Source organism: Acanthochromis polyacanthus, chromosome 1 (assembly GCF_021347895.1).
Source record: "Acanthochromis polyacanthus isolate Apoly-LR-REF ecotype Palm Island chromosome 1, KAUST_Apoly_ChrSc, whole genome shotgun sequence".
Taxonomy (NCBI): domain Eukaryota; kingdom Metazoa; phylum Chordata; class Actinopteri; family Pomacentridae; genus Acanthochromis; species Acanthochromis polyacanthus.
The window spans coordinates 24,204,511-24,224,767 of NC_067113.1; the positions used below are offsets into that span (position 1 = coordinate 24,204,511).

At 38.6% G+C, this 20,257-nt stretch overlaps 1 protein-coding gene across 1 annotated transcript; it reads left to right on the forward strand.

Moving 5' to 3' along the window:
* Window positions 1-5: 5 nt before the first annotated feature.
* LOC110955915 (phospholipase B1, membrane-associated-like) lies at window positions 6-17,902 on the forward strand. Its single transcript, XM_022201091.2, is given in 45 exon segments — window positions 6-110; window positions 3,637-3,823; window positions 4,654-4,700; window positions 4,833-4,896; window positions 5,055-5,118; window positions 5,272-5,306; window positions 6,085-6,151; window positions 6,237-6,285; window positions 6,836-6,901; window positions 7,003-7,068; window positions 7,177-7,229; window positions 7,388-7,457; window positions 7,559-7,666; window positions 7,812-7,865; window positions 8,363-8,431; window positions 8,577-8,645; window positions 8,739-8,799; window positions 8,899-8,957; window positions 9,320-9,393; window positions 9,505-9,548; window positions 10,134-10,242; window positions 10,370-10,421; window positions 10,535-10,615; window positions 11,130-11,195; window positions 11,307-11,407; window positions 11,495-11,576; window positions 12,272-12,376; window positions 12,458-12,553; window positions 12,655-12,726; window positions 12,825-12,902; window positions 13,031-13,091; window positions 13,170-13,228; window positions 13,850-13,917; window positions 14,009-14,052; window positions 14,176-14,275; window positions 14,365-14,416; window positions 14,541-14,621; window positions 15,461-15,526; window positions 15,668-15,762; window positions 16,040-16,121; window positions 16,228-16,297; window positions 16,300-16,331; window positions 16,438-16,533; window positions 16,684-16,758; window positions 16,857-17,902. Coding segments are annotated over 44 exon segments (3,366 nt in total). The 5' UTR covers window positions 6-110; window positions 3,637-3,762; the 3' UTR covers window positions 17,220-17,902.
* Window positions 17,903-20,257: the final 2,355 nt, after the last annotated feature.

The following is a 20,257-nucleotide window of genomic DNA, read 5'->3' on the forward strand; positions in this document are numbered from 1 at the left end:
TCGCCAAGCTAGTATCAACATCCGGCTGTGACGCGCTGCGGCGGCCCCTGGGTGCCTCCACCAGGGGTCAGCAGAGCGGAACAGCACGTCCAACACAGCTGCAAACACAGGTCTGTGCAAAGTATTAGTAACTGCATCATGTCTAAGCTAAAAAAAAAAAAAAAAAAGAGTATTTCTTCTCATGAACAGGCCCAAAAGTAGAAACTCAGTGCAACAAAAGTGAATACACCTGTAATCACTGACATCCAGGTTAGAAAACCTGTGAAATCCAATTGCATGCATTTGGGATTTCCAATTCGCCTCATTGCACAAGCATGGGTATTACTTGGGAGCACCAGAGCTTTCTCAGTTTTGGATCTACATAGTGTGGCTTCAGAAAGATGGAAAAGGATACAAGAAGATCAGTGATCAGCTAGCGCTTGACAGAAGCGGAATATTCCAGCGTGATATTAAAACATTCACTGTGATAGTCTTGGCCACAGGACTGCCACAGTGAACGCCAGAGCCTAACCAAGCTTATCGAATTTCTTGGTGTCACCTGACCAAAGAATGTGCTCCCAATATTCATCAGGCTTTTTAGATGTTCTTTAGCAAGATTTAGTCTTGCAGTTTTGCCCCAGATAGCAAGAAAATGTGTTTTTTTTCCAAGCTGTTCATAGAGGTTGAAATTATGATCTGTGCTTTACACCATAAGCTATTACACAAACTCTGATTCCCGTTGATAACCCCTGTGTAATGTATGAAGCCCTTGGCAGTCCATTGTTTTGAGCTGGATTGTGCAAACGGCACTATCCCTGGACGGCGATTGTGTTTCTGATTAGTGGTATTAAGTCTCGTTCTATACCTCCTGATTACTGCTATAACTGGGTATTTTCTTCGAGTTGGTTGTGGATCTGTCTGTATTGTTATCTGTCTTTGTGCGGTCTCATAATTAAATTTTTTCATTCCTTTTCAATGAGGAGCCATGATGTAGAAATATAGATAGACACAGCCCATAGGTCCAAAGGTGAGAAAGTTCTGGTGTTGGCAAGTTATGCTACAGTGATGTCAATGCAATCAGGCTTATTGGAAACCACAGTTGTACTTAATTTGGTTTCAGTGATCACAGGTTTTCAATTTAATTCATTTTTGTTTCAATAGCGCCAATTCATAACATATGCCATCTCATATCTCTTAAGATAGTAAAGTGAAGACAGTTAGGTGAAGACTTCATGAATTTTAAACAGAGAAGAGAAAATATAACAGTGTAAAGTCTCCTTTGGATTTCCTGTGAGCAAACAGTCAGTGACAGTGGAAAGGAACCAAAAAAAACCTCCCACACCGGAGAGGAAAAAGAAAGACCTCGAACAGAACCAGGCTTAGGTAAAGGCATCTGCCATATTTAGGTGAGAGTGGGGATTAGGGTAGTGGGGGGATAACAGGAAGGAGTTTTCTAAATTGTGTGTCAGTTATCACATAAATGCTTTACTTGTCAACTTAGAAATAATGCATTTATTGCGAGGTGTTGCGAATTGGAATCATTTGACATTAAGTGATATTGCACACATGTTGTACCCAACTCAGTTTTATACTGTATGACGTGCAATCGTTGCCCTGTGGTTGTTTTTTGTCTACATGTGCAGTGACAACAGATACAAATCAGCTGCTTGGTAACTCTGGTGCAATAACTTTAAATTGTGCGCTGTTCCTATAAAGATAAACAACAAAATAAATACCAATAAAATGAATGATGACTGCATTACAATCAGGGGATGTTCTGCTATCGTGTAAGTACAATTGTTGATTTTATGAGTAAAAGCTTTGCTTTTGCATCTATGAAAGGTCAAAATGTGTGCCAAAATTACAAGGTACAGACAGACGTGTATCGACTGACCAAACAAACCAGGCACCGCATTAATGGTTTGCCAATAGCGATCATGGATGTAGCCGTCTCAAGTGATGACAACCAAAAGAACAAGGACGATAAGTTTCAGCACCAGGGACTGAAAGAGGAACTGTGCAAAGAAGTGGAAAGAGAGGATGGAGTTGTGTTTCCAAGGAGTGACTGGAACACGTTCAACTCCAAGAAATTCCCAGAACACTTCCAACAGAACACTTCCAAGATCTCCAAGTGCAGAACCATCAAACTCCTAGTCCTCTGGTAGGAATGTACAGTTGGGTGGCAAATAACATACTGTAGAGTGTCTTAGTAAGATGGTGGTCCACTAAAAAAGCTTCAGTGCTCCTACTCTGGAACACTCCTTTAGCAAAAAACACAATCCCTTCAAAAAAACAACATTTCCTTATTTGGTTCATTCATGATGATAGGGAATGTGGTCTAATTTATTCTACCTTTTCAATATGTTATTCAACTTCTTCCTTATTTTTGCCACCCATCTTTTTATTTTTGTTGCTTGATATAAATCTGATGACTTCAACACATCAAGATATCCCGTTGCTTTCCTCCACATTGATTCCAAGGGTCGGGCTATCTGCACCGTTAATCTAAGGGCAAACCCATAAAGTATATTGCAATCCAATCATGTCTCTAAACATCTCCAAAAGTGAACCTGTCGTATTTTACTAAATTGCTGGTTGTTAACATATCATTTTACAACACAAGGACATCAAACACGAGGAAGTTACACCTCATCGACTGCCATTGCTGGCACTGACATAACTCTAAATTAACGGACTGCGTATAAAATGTCATTTAAATTGAAATTGCACAATATGAAGTGATCCTTATTGTTCACATAATTCTGTTAATATAGTGCTCCTGTCTGGAAAATTGTCAAATAAGACAAAAGCTTTTAAACTGTTGCTGTGATTGTTTGAGCTTTTATGCCCAAATGAGTTTTATTGTGAATCAGAAATGTAGCCGTTTAACTGGAAAATGACTCGAGTTGCTATCGCTGTGTCCACAAACCCCTTCCTAGACGCTGATATGATGGAGGAGCTTGTAATATATAATAGTTCAGGCCTACAGTTTTAGAAGATGATGATTATATCGGGGGGGGGATGCTAATGCTGCTCTGAAAAGACAATTTGTCCTTGATACAACATAGCAACTAAAAACAGAAGACCCATAGAACCAGCAAGTTATGAGTTATAATATTTCAAGATTTCTTTCCAGCTATACTACTATGCCAGTCATTGATATACAGCTGCATTTGATCACATTTTTAACATTTTTCCGTCTGACTTAGTATTTTCAAAATACAGACAAAAAGATGGCTCTAGTATTGTTTATGAGGGACTGTGACCCTTCACCATTTGAACATTTGTCAAAATTTATAAATGATTTATTCAACATAAAGGTGACAGTCATAAACCGAACTTAATGTCTTATTGGCCATCATAAAATATGTTTGCTGTTTTGTAAGAGATGAGTATATTCCTCTGATTTACAGATTAAAATTGAGGTGAGATGGCTACACACTGACAAATCGAGATAGGGAGGATCTGATATGACTTGGCTGATCAGATAAACAGACAAGAGGAGAATATAAAAGAGACTAAAAGAGAGTGACTCTGAAAATTAGCAGGAATGCTGGTTTTTCTGTTTACATGAGCTGTAGTAACCATCCTTGTTCTCTTCTTTTCCTTTTAAAACTTTGCCCCTTTGGAACGCTGCATTTTCCACACCCTTTACAGGTACAGTGTGCTTCTCCAGTCAGTGAACGCTTCCCGTCATTCTTTCTCTGAGGCTGAAGGGAGGAAAAAGGGGAGGGAACTGCACAAACCCCTCAGTGTGGAAAGCACTCAGTGTCTCGCCTCATCATGGCTTCATCTGCTGTCCTGATCCTGGCAGCCCTCCTTGGATCCTGCAGTACATTTACAGGTAAATACAGGACATGCTGAAATTCATAACTTGTTAGACAATTTTAAAGCACTGATTTACTCGATGCGGTCAAGCACTTTGAGTGCACGGCAGCACAGCCATGTGATGAGATCAGAGTCATAGTGACTGAATAGTCACTATTCCCATCCGCTTTTTCAAAGATTTGTTGTGGTCATGTTCACACTGTTGGCTGATGCATGTTGTACCTAATTTAACACTTACAAGTCATTTTCCCAAATGAGGATGAAAGTAAATTATACTTTAATCTGCACAGTATCTTTTACTTATTGCATTACTGTACTTTGCTTTATTACAGAGTTTAAACTTTCACCAGCATTATATGGTGTCTTGCTTTTGCTGATGTGCACAGTATATGGAAAGCTGACTGTGTGTATGTTCAAGGACTTTAGGCTGCAAACAAAAAGAGTAGATCACAAAGAAAGTTTGTTATGCCACAGTCTATGGCACAGACTGAGAAGTGTCTGCTGACACAAGCAAACAGCAAAAGTATATTCACTGAAAATTCCATGAATCATTTGAAAATAACTTTTGATCCTTGGATCGGTGTCAGGATCAAAATCTCAGTCCTGGCAACAAAAACAGAACCTTTTAAATGTTAAATGTTTAAAAGCTATTGTATTTAGATGGAAAAAGAAGCACATAGAGGATGAAAGTTTTGTTATTCTCACCAACTTTTTATACTTAGACAAATTTTTTAAATATAAAATTTAAACTGCAATTTCCCCCTAAGTGTCAGTTTCACAAGTTACTTTCAGCTCACTATTTTAGAAATATATTAAGTCAACTTTTTTGTCTTTTGTCCCATGTAGATGCTGTTGGAGTAGCTGTGCGACAAAATGAATTTTCATCAGAGGAGGTACTGCATGTCACATATGATTTGTTGATGTTTAATAAATAATACATATATGACTAATTATATATTTTAATACTGTACTCTGCATATTGTTGTGCCGCTGTATCACTGATCATCTATTTTTTTGTGCTACAGTCAGAAACCTACATGTCCATATTCTGCTCACCACTGCCTGACCGTGTGTCCCCAACATCTTCAGGTAATGCACTCTGCAATAATAATCAATAAGAATATTTCCGTTTACTGACTTGAAGGCTTTGTTTTTAAGTTTTATTACTTAAATAATGCACCCTGTGGAGCATATTGTCTGGTGCTGCATCACGTCATCGCTGACATTTAACTTTCTTGTTTTTTCAGTCCATGCTCTCAGACCTGATGATGTTGCCGCTGTCTACACTTTGGGCATGCCACTTTCAAAGAGGTAGAAAGCAACGAATACAAAGTACAAAACATACATTGATAATACAGAGGACTGAACATAGATGCGTACATTGCAGATTGCATTTAAAGCTAAATTCAATCAAATATACACAGAATATATTATATCCTACAATGTGTCTGCCTTCTTCATTAGGAATGAAGCACCCAGAATTGTCAGCAGACTAGCTGGTAAGTCGAAACCCTCACTTACAGTCAGTCTCATCACATGGTGAATAACCTAGAATGGTGTCGTTGCTTAGTAACTGTTCTTCTATCCTTGATATTGCTTTTATTTTTTTCACACTGTTGCATGCATCATGTTGTTTCCTTCCGTGTTATTATACTGTTGCATTACAAGATATTGCAATCATTTTGAATGCAACAAAAAGAAAAGTCTCATGTTGTTAAAGCTGAATCCTGAATTTAAATGTCCAAACTAAATATCAGCACTTTCAGTATGCCAGATCTTTTATGTTTTGTATTCTGTGATTCTATTTTCAGGCCCCGGCCTTGGTCATTGATTTCTTTGTAGTTTGCTTTTATCTCGCGCTGTCACTTATTAACTTTCAGTGCATTAGTTCCAAAACTGATGCTTTTCACACAATTAGAGGCTCTGGTGATTATGTATTTGAAAGCATTTGCGGAGAGCTCAGTTCAAGGTCAGAGTCAAGACCGTGTCACAGGAAACGGCAGGTACGACCCACACTTTGGAGAAAAACCGTTAGAACAATAAAGCCATAGTTCTGTTGAGGTTATCTGGTAGGATAAGATAATGGGCCATAAACACAGGTCGCCAGTCTTCATTTCACATGACAGCAAGCAAAACTGGCAACATGAATTAAAGCTTTCTCCAGCTGTCCTTTCTGTGACAGCATTTATCTCTGTGCACTAACTGATAGTGTTTTAATGGATTATACAGACACTTCTTACTAAATTATCTACTATTGTGTCTGTGTGATTTGAACAGAGTTGCTTTCCATGTTTAGTCCTGAGGTGATCACTCAACATGTGGATCAGACCTCAGTGCAGCCCAGGTAACACGCACACACATGCACAGGTAAATCCTGCATGAGAACACTGCTGTAGGATTCTTAACACATACATGTTTATGTGTTTCAGGAGTTTATTGGAGGAAGCTGAGGAACTCTCTCTCTCTCTTTCACATGAGGTACAATAAACCATTGCATAACCACTATTATGCGTTTCATTACCACTCTGAGTTTTTTAATAAATAAGAACTTTTACTAGAAGCAGAATCCCAGATCAAGGATTGTGTGCTATTCCCTTCCTCGAGGGGAAAATCTAACGACTTTCACCAAATCTTAAAATCACAGTTAACAAGGCTCTGTCACAGTCAGCTTCAGCTAAGCCGAGCTAACTGTCTCCTGGGTGTAGCTTAATGTTTAATGGACAGATATGAAAATAATAGTGATCTTCTGATCTACTGCTTGGCAGGTTATTCCTTAAACCAAATTTTGTGGCAGAAACATCTGAAGAAGAAGACGTGGTGTTACTGCAGTCATTGTTTCAGTCACAGTCTGTCTTAGCGTTTAGCTCACAATGAGATGGTTGCCCTTAATGTTGTAGGTTTTCACGCCATGTTAAATAATTTTGAGGTTCATTTACCCAGCTGAAGCACACTATATGTTTAAGAACAAACCCAAATCTGCCATGACGTATGGAAAAACTAATGTGGTTGCTATTGTATGTTCCTGCAGGTGACAGACTGGAAGCTCGTGCTGCTGTTCGCCCCGACAGATTCAATGTGTGCCTGTTCGCCAAATGTAAGACTCCTTGCTTGTTTCGCGCCTATTAAAAACCTCATGTTGCATTTGACCCTGTGTTCGAGTTTCTAAAGCATTGCTACCGTTTCTTTGTGCTTCAGGTTGCTGCAGACGTGCAAGCCGTCGTACAGGAAGTGGAAGCAGCTCTGGAAATACTGCAGAAAAGGGTATGGTGTATTTTTTAATACAGATTTGCCATGAACAGATAAAACAGCAGAAAAAAAACCCACAAGCAAACAAGCAATAATGATAATTTGTTTGGTGTACGTTTGCAGTTGCATCGCACTTTAGTTCATGTGGTGACGTGGAGCGAGTATCATCAAGACAAGTGAGTGTTTTAAGTAAAAATTATAGAGTAATGGCTTGTTATTTTAAGGTAATAAACTGGAATAAACCTTGAACAAGTGTACAGTATACTGCCTCTAGTGTTAGTCAGTTAACTGTGAAGTTGTGTTAGTTACATGGCTGCTTTTTATTATGCAACAGGTGTGAGTGTATGAAGAACAAAAACATTAACCGTGGTCTATATAAAGCAACTCTTCTGAAAACACTGCAGGTAAAATACTTCTAAGTACGTGATAACTGTGTCTTTCTTTTCTTGCGTATGGGCCATAATTTAATGGTAGCCTAACAAATATCCATCTGACTCATTTTCAGGACTCTCTAAGTCATGTCTTGGACAATCCAAAGTGGCACAGCGAAGGTGTAGACTTCACTGTTGTCCTGCAGCCTGAGCCAGTTATCCTTGAACCTAAGTCAGACTCTGTAAGCGAAGGAAAACTCTTCCTAAATCTCATAATTACCTATAATATTACTATCAACTGTTAGTTACGCAACCTGGCTTTCAGTAATAGTACATGAAGGAATCTGGCTAATGTGTAACTTGGATCCATCATTTGTTTCTTTGAAGGAAAACCCGCTGTCTGACCTTGACCAATTAGCTAATCAGATATGGACAAACCTGGTGAGTATTTTACAATCAGAATCACACATTACAGTTAAAGGGACAGTTTGCATTATACAATAGTGCGTTTTATAAAGTACGCTTCACAATTTATTACCGGTCCAATATTAAGTTGTGCAATATGTAGCTTAAACTACAAAATTCTGTACAGAGACTATAAAGTATATCACATTATGCCCTGCCATATATGTTGTTCTGATAATGCCCATGTGTTGTTAAATGAGCCAGGAAAAAAGCAAAAGTGAGATGGATCGTTGATCACAGTGAACGTTCGCATGTCCGACGAGCGATTAGATAAAAAATGTAAAGATTAACGACATGCGATTATCTACAGGATCATTTTTTTCCAGCAGCGTTCACATTGCAAGCACATATGAAGAGCACAATTGTTTAATCAATACTGATCGACACTGTATGATTATTGGCTGTGCAGAATGGCTCCACTTGACCCTAATAGCTGAACCAATCACAACATTTCTGCTCTTTTCTGGCTACAGCTTCAGCCGTCACAAGGCCAGGCCGAGGTCATGGAGGCCAGTGTCTTCCTTTTTCCTTGCCCTACTCAGGTGAGACAGGCCAACGCTGTTAATTCAAAAGTTTCCCACAAGCTGATCTCATGTGTTGCTGCTCTCCAACTGACAGAACAGATTTTCTGTCAATTGAAGATTTATCTAATTCTTTAACTGTCAAAACTGTCAATTCTCATCCCAGGAGCGACCTTTCCTGCGGACACAGATAAATTCCCCCACTGAGAAAGAGGTCCCCGTGGCAACTGATCCTGTAAGATTCATATTTTAGCAATTTCACCCAGATTGCATTATGACAGACTATGAAGTTCAGTTTAGTGATATGTATGCTGTTTTTCTTTTTTAGATTATGGGTACTGAGATGCCTTGCACAGATCGCAGTCCATCTCCTACTACACCCACTTCAGGTAAAAATGCTTATATTTTTATACTCTGCTTACAAATTTTGTGAAATGTTGTTGTTCATTTCAATCAAGCTTAAACACATTGCTCTCTCTCCTGTGTAGTCCATGAACTCAGACCTGGAGACATCAAGGTTGTGGCAGCAGTGGGGGATTCTCTGACAGTGAGTGTTTAAATTCCCACTACTGTGCTTGTGAACTGTTGGATTCATATTAAAAATGCTTCAAAAATATCCACTTGTCACAATCAGTGTAAGATATTCAGTATATATAAAGATGTAGAAACGTGGACCTGTTGTGTTTGCACTGTTTCTGTGTGAACGTGGAAACACGTGAAGCCATGATTTACGAGTGAGGTTGGAGTTAAGGTAGATCTTAGGATTTAAAAGCCTTTATCAGGTTGGATGTCACCTGCTATTGTTTGTGGCTATTTGCATATGACCTTGAAGTAAAGCTTTAATTAATAATCTATTATGCAGTAAAGCTGCTTCTGGTCTTACTATCTCACATCTGATGTTTTATGCAGGCAGCCAATGGTGTGGGTGCAAAAGTCGACAACCTTCTGCTGGTGATAAATCAGTACCGAGGGCTGTCATGGAGGTAAGTAATAAATTAAAGAAAACATTTAGCAAAAAATGCTTTGAGAGTTCATTTTGTAAGCTTGTGAGCTGTGATTTCAGACTAACTAAAGCCTATTTCTGCGATTTTCAGCATTGGTGGTGATGAAAACATAACCACTGTGACCACATTGCCAAGTATGTTTGCCACCTTTATTTTTTTTATTCATTTTTAAATATTACATAACGTGCAAAGGCTTTGTTCCAGTGTATTTTATTAGACAGATGACCCTCATTTGCCAATTGAATCACTGATAACATCTCAATTACAGCGTCTTATCATCACCAGGCCCCATATAAGTCTAGCTGACCTGCCTTTGATGCGTCTATTGGCGTGAATCAGATAAATGTTGTTGGTTGCTAATGCTAAACCATCAAAACATTACAAATATAAGATAAAATTCACAAATGATTCATAAGCCAGAATTATTTCTTAAATTGTGCTGCAGATATGAAATCAATTATAGGACATGACACGATGGGCCTTTTTTTGCCAACCTAGACTGAATACTACTAGTTAAACTGAACTAAAGTGAACTCTAAATTCACTTACTAGCTCTTTCCAAAGCTTCCAACCACACAAAAGCAAATAAATGGACTGAATTGCTTGCTTTCTTATACTTGGAAATTAAAATGCTATTATTTAAAGGAGCATATCTGCCACAAACTGTACCAATCAAACCTCTATTATAAATTTCTGAGCTTTCCAATGATTCTTTGCAGACATCCTGAAGGAGTTTAATCCCTCCGTGACTGGATTCTCAACGGAAATCTGTAGCCAAGACCAGCCTGCATCTTTTCTCAATCAGGCTGTGCCAGGAGCAAAGAGTGGGTGTGTCACATTTTTTGATTCGTTTTAGCTTCACTTAGTTCGTAAACTACCTTACCTTTGGAGGTTAAACAAATCAACTTTAGCAGAACTATGACACACAAGAACAAAGAATTTGCTTTTTTTTCAGTAACATGGTCGAACAGGTGCGCGTCCTGGTGGACAAAATGAAAACTGATTCGGTAAGACAGCGAATAGAGATACATTTAGACATGACCTCATGTGGAAACTGTTTCCATTTTATGTCCACACTTAGTAAATTAACAACAGAACGTTTGCCTCTTATCTCCTAAAGCGCATTGATTTCCAGAACGACTGGAAAGTGATCACCATGTTCATTGGTGGCAATGACATATGTGACTACTGCACAGACAGCGTGAGTACTGCTTTTTTTTCCCCCACAGATTTTTAAAGTATTGTCATATTTTGCACTTACGTTGGATTTTGGTTTAAATTATTTTTCCACAACAGTTGTATGTGTCCTAATTTCAATCTCTTGGCTTTAACTCTCCATTTTTCTCAAGATCAAGCCTGCTTTATAGTTTCATTTTCATGCCTGAATGCCATGATAATCTAAAATGTGACGATCTACTTGTTTTATGGCAACTAATAATGGTCAACATGATCGTCACACTTTTTAAAACAGGACATAACTGCTTGTTTATTTCAACCCAAAATCAGAATAAAAAACTGGGAAACCCAATAAATTCCAGAATTTGCAAGATATTTGAGAGTTTTGTTTTGAAAAAAATGACTCACCAACTCAAACGATTCAATGATTGTAAAGAAATAGTAGCTGAATATTTTTCAGTTTTCACGTGTATGTATACACAGGTGGCATTTTATGCTTCCATCTTTTTTATGAGTAGGACATATATTTTTCTCCACAGGTGCGTTTGTCAGCCAGGAATGTGGCCGTTCGTATCCAAGAAGCTCTTGACATACTCCATAAGGAGGTGTGTTTTCATCTTCTTACACGACACAAACATACAACCTCACTATACGTTTGCAATGTCAAGATAATAATCCACATTACAGAGTGCAGATCAACTGTCTGTGTCTTCCAGGTGCCTCGTGCTATGGTGAATCTGGTCGAGATGTTGAACATTTTACCACTGCGTGACGTGCACAGTGATAAAACTCTCGGCTGTCCCACCTGGTTTGTAAAGTCAGTGATATTTTTTGGTCATTTAAAGCAAAAAGTTTGACCAAAAAGTGTTGTCATAGTTTGATAGTTTTGACGTTTACATTTCAGTTTAGTCTGCCCCTGCGTTCTGAAGCCTAAAGATGGATCGGTTGAACTCCAGCAGGCCGAACGCGTCAGCAGAGCATATCAGGTACCAAACCTTAAAACGGTTTTTCACTGTTTTCCTATGTACATTGCAAATTCCTGCAGTTGCTTTATTTAAATAAAGGCTTTAAAGTAAGTAGACACTGTCTGTTCTGTCAATTCCATAAGTAGGTTTGAAAAAAATGTATATATGCATGCTATTATAGCATCATGGCAGCATTCTAGCATCCCATTCGGTCTGTAAATTTGAAAAACTTGTGGAAAAAAATTGTTTTGTATATTTATTTTTGGGTTAATCACAGGCATTAAAAACAAACAAATTTAATAAGGTAAAATCATTTTATATGCAAACAGGATGTACTACTGTTAACTATCAATATTTTTTTATTTCTTTTCCTTATCAGTGTTTTTACAAGGTGAAAGAACGCTTTTTACAACCATTAACCAACCGTGTTGTAAATTTAAATGACTATTAGCAAAGATTTGTACATTTTTACAAGCAGCAATGTTATTTTTCTTGCTTTATATGCAAAAATTAAATTGGAAAAAAATTGAGTTTGTGCTGCAAAACGTATACCATACAAACAACTGGCAAAGATCAACTAAAATCATTCACATTTTAAAGACTAAAGAAAGTAAGTCTTCTCCACTGTCATATCAAAAATAATTGTCACTGTAAAGTCTAAAGATTTCTTTCCGCTTCTGTTTTGATCCTTATGTTGTGTCTGTCTTTTCATCCAGCTTGCCATGAGACAGCTAGTTGATTCTGGGAGATATGAGACACATGACAACTTCACTGTAGTGTTGCAGCCCTTCTTCAGAGAAGTTTTCCTCCCCTATACAGAGGTAAAAAACTAGCAGATCTGAAACATTCGTGTTTTCATTTAGCTGTTTGTATTTTTAACTCTTCCTCCTCTCTTTTTAAAGGACGGACGGCCTGATCGTACGTATTTCTCACCTGACTGTTTCCATCTCAGCCAGAAAGCTCACACTCTCATGGCTCGTGCTCTTTGGAATAACATGGTGGGATTTGCTTCATTAAAAGACATTTCCCGTTTTTATATTTTTGGTAATTTCTCTTAAAACGGTCCCATAATAAATCTCCGATTTTCACTGTCTCTTAGCTGGAGCCAGTGGGCAACAAGACTTTTGAACAAGACTTCACAGAAGGCATTGAGCTGAAATGCCCTTCTGAGGTAACACTTTATGAGACACTGTAAATTATACACTGCTGCTTTTATTACTTCTGCATATCAATGTTTTTTTGTTTTTTTTTAAATTATTTCATTACTAGGCCAACCCATACTTCAGGACTTCTGTCAATAGCGACTACACTTTTCCTGGTCCTCCACCCACTCCTCCTTCAGTTACAGTACGTTATAGTTTCTGTCTTTCACACACTGCATCACTTTAGACAGGCAAGTGTTTGTTATTTATGCATGATGCCAAGAAACAGATTATAATTAGAAATGCCTGTGATGTGTCTCTGCTATTCTGTAGAACTGGGGCAGCGACTTCTTGTGCGCTAACACAGCTCCATCCAACTCTGTGCCCACTTCAGGTAAACAAGCAGACGATACTCAGTCACATGAAATATAAGGGTTCAATGTTAAATACACTCATGTTGACCTTTCATTAGCTCATAGGGTTCGACCAGCTGATATCAAGGTAGTGGGCGCTGTAGGAGACTCTTTGACAGTAAGTTTGTGCACAAGAATAAGACCAAAGATTTGATTTAATGGAACAAATCCTGTAAATGTTTTGCTGAATAAAGATTATTACCCACTTATTAACTTTTCCCCTGAGCTCTCGGCTGCTCTCCCATTTTTCTTCATTTGATATTTTTATGGAGTTATTTATCCTTCATTCATTTATTTTAATTTCTTTCACTAAATTAGATGCCATAAAACATAATAACATCCCATTAATTCATGACCTAATCTTCAGTATTTCATAAATATTATCACCCGTGATATAATAATATTAACAAATGGCAGCACTACTGCATTTTCTTGTCGTATGGATGGGTTTCTATATTTATACAAAATTCTTCCTGTCATATTTCATATCTTTGGGATGTGCACTAGAGCTAGTAACAGTCTGTCATTTTAAATAATGCCATTTAATGCATCAGGTGTTAGTAATAATAGTACCACCAGTGGATCAATGCAGTTACCCAATTCTATTTCCCTATAGGAAGCTATAAATCAGCTAATGTATAAGCCAAGAGAGCAATGTCAATTTAATGAGCTTGAGGGTGAAGGAGAAAAATGTGTCTGGAAGTGATTCGATACTGTAACCAGCTTTTTCTGCACGCAGGCCGCCTTTGGTGCGAGGGCTGAAACTCTGCTGCAGCTAAGAACTGAGTACAGAGGAGTGTCATGGAGGTGAGAAACTGCACAGAAACTTCATAAACACATTCATGTCCGTTGCATTGTGAGCATTTCATTCACTGACTGTCTATTTTCTATTAACTAGCATCGGAGGGGATGACAGTCTTGAAACAGTCACAACGTTACCCAGTAAGTCGTGTCTGTTGAGGTGTAATGCACACTAGCACCACATGATGGCAGATTTGGCTCAAAGCTAGAATTGTGTCTTTTTACGCAGTAAAATCCTTCACTTGTTTTGTTCTTTTACATCAGATATCCTTAAGAAGTTCAACCCTACAATCAAAGGAATGTCAAAGGGAACAGGGAAAAATGAGACTGGCTTTAACATGGCTATATCGGGTGCTAAAATAGCGTAAGTTCTAACATTTTAGCTGTCAGGTTTTGTGTTATTTTGTGAGCATTTTGTACACTCATGGGCATTAATTGTATCATTACATACAGAGGAATCCCAGGGCAGATTCGAACCTTGATTGATACCATGAAAAATGAATCTGTGAGTTCAATATTCATTAACGACTGATTCAATATTTCATAGTCATGTCCAAGAAAAAGAAGGTAATTTATTCTTCGCATTGTGCCTCTCTCTGAATCTTTCACCATGTATGCAATGGAAATAGACGGTGGATTTTCAGAATGACTGGAAGCTTGTGACCATCTTCATCGGAGGCAATGACCTGTGTCAGTACTGCAACGACCGGGTGAGTTGCTTTAAGAAGTCGTCACAGGAAGCGCAGGTCAATCCAATGGATGAAGGACATTTTAAAGCACTCCCCCCTGAAGAAGGAGAATCTCCTGCTGTAGTAGAGAGGCTAAACATCCCCTGTGCTGTTGTGCGATGCCCTGTGTTGAGCTGTCTCATGATATCACTCTCCAAATGGGACTAAGCACTGGAGCAGAATAATCAAGCTTTGTGAGCGGCCCTCCCTTAATTGTTTTATTGTGTCACAGTGAGATGAGAGCAGACGTGGTTTCTTTTCAATGAGCACATTCTGTCACTTTGCCCCTCCAACACAGATCAACACCCCCCAACCTCCCTCCTCGATCTCAGCCTCTGTCTGCATTAAACAAGCTCACGAGGCACAGTGACAGGCCTTGTTCTCCAAGAGGCATAAACAACACAGAAGTCAACCCAGACTCTCTTCATCCTGTCTCCGTCTCGCTCCCTCCTTCTCTCTTTCTGTTTTTCCTTTCTCATTTTTTTTTCTTCTCTCTCTCCATTACTCTCCTCATGCTCCACTGCCAGGGTAGTCTCTCTTTTAATGTTTGTGCTTTGAAGCAGAATATGAAAGCGCAGCATCAATTTAAGATGAGCTCTGAGACTGTGGTAGTGACAGCTTAGGGTTAGTTGTTGCTGCTGTGCTGTTACATGTTGCGTGACTCTCTTTTTGGTTGATCCGCGCTTGGATCCAAACTTGGCCAGCTTCTCTCAAACGTGGCTTCATTATGCTGCTTTTCTCCGGTCACGGCAGTAAGCTTGTGTACACGTGTTTGCTATGAATGAATGAATATCCTTTTAAATTGTGTCTCAAACCCACAGGCCACCTTTTCACCTCAGAACTTCAGCAATCACATGATGGCAAGCTTGGATCTCCTGTACCAAGAGGTGATTAGGCAATAATATCAAAATGTCCTTTACCTGATGTTGTAAATATATCTTCAATTATCATCCCTGGAAAGATCAATTCTGATTTTGAATCTGCAAAAAAAAAAAAAAAGATGTTTTCTGACTGTTGTCTGACTGTAGGTTCCCAGAGTGATTGTCAATGTGTTGGAGATCCTGGAAATTGAAGGCCTTCGCAGGATTAAAAGAGACAGTCTCGGGTGCAATGTGTTGCAACCGTAAGCTCATCCTTCCACTTTTACTAAATCAACTCTTCATTAAATCAGGACCGCTGAATCCAAGTCAAAATCACTTCTCTTCATTCACATCTACTCAAAGCAGTAAAGAACAAGATGATTCGGTATTTTATAAAGGACTATCTAATGATTGAATCAATAATAAAGCCACATTCTTTTCCAGTTTGAAATATGTTATGTTGTAAGCAGTGATGACTTAACATTTATAAAAGCATTTCATTTTCCACAATCCCTTTTTGATGTTGCTCTTGATCCACAGGTTCATCTGTTCATGCTTCCTTTTACCGGGAGAGGATTCACCAGAACTGGCTGAAATAAAATGGTTTAATCGGGAGATACAGGTTAGCAGACAGGAGCAATGACACCGAAATGTGTGCTTTCTGAAACGTGTGGGTGAAACTGGGTCGTTGCATTAGGTGTGACAACATCGGCGTTTATTTCTGTCAGGTCAGGACTGAAAGACTGGTGTACTCAGGCCGCTATGATGGCAGAGAGGATTTTGCTGCGGTTGTCCAGCCTTTTTTAGAAACACCATCGTTCCTGTGACCGCTGTAAGTCTCCACTTCTACATATATAAACATTTACCTTGAGGATAGTATGAAATCCTTCTCTTCGGAGCACATTGCAGCTACTAACAGTGATGTTTTACTCCCAAAGGATGGCTATCCTGATGACAGCTACTTCTCTGAGGACTGTTTCCACTTCAGTGAACGGGGACAAGCTGAGATGGCCATAAATCTGTGGAATAACATGGTGAGTTTGGCAACCCAAACCGTAATAGGGCTAACCATGTTTGACAGGAGCAGGGTTTTAGATGAAGCCTTTTTGAAACGACCACATCTCCCTGCAATTTGGGCATGAAATAAACAAAGATATATCTCTGTTTTTTTTTTCAATTTCTAGCTGGAACCAGTGGGTGAAAAGCAGTCATACAACGTTTTCACAAATGCCAGAGATCGCATCAAGTGCCCAACTGAGGTGAGAAAGCATTTCTCACATGCTACAGCTGACCTAGTTGTGTATATGCTAGTTTGTGGAAGTGAATTTGACTCGTTTTTCTTATTTGTGCTTTCCAGGAGCATCCTTACATCTTCACAAGGGTGAACAGCTTGCCAGAATCGACCACCGCAAGGCCCTCGACGGCCACCTCCACTGCAAGGCCCTCGACGACCACCTCCACTACAAGGCCCTCGACGACCACCTCCACGACAAGGCCCTCGACGACCACCTCCACTACAAGGCCCTCGACGACCACCTCCGCCAAACCTCTCCCCCCAGATTGCTCGAACACAGTGCCAGTGTGGCTCGCTGCTGTGCTGGCTGTTGTCGGCCTTCTAATAGGCTGCGCTGCCACCTGGCTCCTCCTCTTCTACATAGCCAAGAGAAAGAGTAAGAAGACGAAGTTGGCTACAGTAGAGATGAAGGGCACAGGGTTTTAAAGTGCTTTTTATTGTGTTTTTGTGTGTTACGATTGAAGGAAAAAATGAAGAAAGACAAAACAGCATTGACAACATTTAAAATCAATGTTGCTGGTGAGGCAGTTTTTCATAAAACATCATGATGAATATATGATGGCTTGGTCTTCTATCATGACTACTACAAATATTTTTTTAATCCTTTAACTTACAAAAATATTACTGGGTGCAAAGGTAGAAAATATACACCAGCCTGTACGTAAAGAAAGCAATAATTAAGAAATTTGAATGAGACTCTGCTGTTAGTCCTGCATTAAAAATGAAAATGTTTATAGTGAGGTGTGTATTTAAATGTTGTAGCTGGTCTAACAACTAATTTAATGAACCAATAAAATCACTAACCACTACAAATGAGTGGATTTCTTCTGAAAAAAAATATAGAATGCATTCACTGACTGCACATTAAGTTATTACTGCTTTGTATATTTACTTTGATTCAAATGAAGATATGTTTAAATGCACTGGGATGCTTTTAGCCAACATTGTGAGATAAATGTGATGTAAATGCAGCATACTTGCCTCATAACTAAATTAAGTTACTCTTTCTGTATCTAAAAAATGTACATTTGTGGTATTGGGAAAGACAATGTAATTATGCAGCTTTTCTTTTTTTTTTTTCTGTTGAAATAAAGTACAATTGCCTTTGACTGTCATGAAATTGCTTGGATTCATTTGAAATAAGTCATTTGCAGTAATTTATACATCAGAAAGTTATCTAGTGTGACTGACTGCTCAGTCCAGACCTGACGTAATATGGCTGTCTGATAAAGCATGCATACACACGTGGACAAAATTGTTGGTACCCCTCAGTTAAAGAAGGAAAAACCCACAATTCTCACTGAAATCACTTGAAACTCACAAAAGTAACAAGAAATAAAAATTTATTGAAAATTAAATAATCAAAATCAGCCATCACTTTTGAATTGTTGATTAACATAATTATTTAAAAAAACAAACTAATGAAATAGGGCTGGACAAAAATGATGGTACCCATAACTTAATATTTTGTTGTACAACCTTTTGAGGCAATCACTGCAATTAAACGATTTCTGTATTTGTCAATGAGCGTTCTGCAGCTGTCAACAGGTATTTTGGCCCACTCCTCATGAGCAAACAGCTCCAGTTGTCTCAGGTTTGATGGGTGTCTTCTCCAAATGGCATGTTTCAGCTCCTTCCACATATGTTCAATGGGATTCAGATCTGGGCTCATAGAAGGCCACTTTAGAATAGTCCAACGCTTTTCTCTCAGCCATTCTTGGGTGTTTTTTGGCTGTGTGTTTTGGATGGTTGTCCTGTTGGAAGACCCATGACCTGCGACTGAGACCAAGCTTTCTGACACTAGGCAGCACATTTCTCTCCAGAATGCCTTGATAGTCTTCAGATTTCATCGTACCTTGCACACTTTCAAGACACCCTGTGCCAGATGCAGCAAAGCAGCCCCAAAACATTACTGAGCCTCCTCCATGTTTCACCGTAGGGACAGTGTTCTTTTCTTCGTATGCTTGGTTTTTGAGTCTATGAACATAGAGTTGATGTGCCTTACCAAAAAGCTCCAGTTTGGTCTCATCTGTCCAAAGGACATTCTCCCAGAAGCTTTGTGGCTTGTCAACATGCATTTTTGCAAATTCCAGTCTCGCTTTTTTATGAGTTTTTTTCAGCAGTGGTGTCCTCCTTGGTCGTCTCCCATGAAGTCCACTTTGGCTCAAACAACGATGAATGGTGCGATCTGACACTGATGTACCTTGGCCTTGGAGTTCACCTTTAATTTCTTTGGAGGTTGCTCTGGGCTCTTTGGATACAATTCCAACGATCCGTCTCTTCAATTTGTCATCAATTTTCCTCTTGCGGCCACGTCCAGGGAGGTTGGCTACTGTCCCGTGGGTCTTGAACTTCTGAATAATATGAGCCACTGTTGTCACAGGAACTTCAAGCTGTTTAGAGATGGTCTTATAGCCTTTACCTTTAAGATGTTTGTCTATAAATTTTTTTCGGATGTCCTGGGACAATTCTCTCCTTCGCTTTCTGTTGTCCATGTTCAGTGTGGTACACACCTTTTCACCAAACAGCAGGGTGACTACTTGTCTCCCTTTAAATAGGCAGACTGACTGATTATGAGTTTGGAAACACCTGTGATGTCAATTAAATGACACACCTGAGTTAATCATGTCACTCTGGTCAAATAGTTTTCAATCTTTTATAGAGGTACCATCATTTTTGTCCAGGCCTGTTTCATTAGTTTGTTTTTTAAAATAATTATGTTAATCAACAATTCAAAAGTGATGGCTGTTTTTGATTATTTAATTTTCAATAAATTTTTATTTCTTGTTACTTTTGTGAGTTTCAAGTGATTTCAGTGAGAATTGTGGGTTTTTCCTTCTTTAACTGAGGGGTACCAACAATTTTGTCCACGTGTGTATTTATGACCTGCTTATAGAGATGAAAGCAACCACGGCTTCTGTTTATGATGTCACAAACTTATAGTGGTGAAAAGTACAGTTACTGAAGTGCTGAAATGCAATTTTGACCTATTTGTATTTTCGTTCCCTGCTATTTTATCATTTTACTTCACCATAGGTTTCAGGTTAAAATATCGTACCTAACTCCTAATAATTTTTTAGCAGCGTATATAATGGATTTACTTTACACACATGATGCACTTATTCTTCAAATGTATAATCCAATTAATAAACAGGTTCACGTAGTAACTCAATTACTGTACTTTTCACACTTTAGGTACATATTCTGATACCCTTAATATTTTTTACTTAATTAAGACCAATAATACATGAAGTTTAAATGTAAATACATATTTTTAAATTACTGTATGACTGTCAATAGTTATTATTAGTCTCCCAGCAATGCAAATAAAACATTTTCAAAATATTAGTATATGCTGGGTGCAAATTAGTTTGTTGCAGAATTAGAGATAGTTTCATTGCCAAATGGATTTTCATTTAATAGAAATTCAGATTGTTTTTTAATGCATGAGAGTAAACACTAAC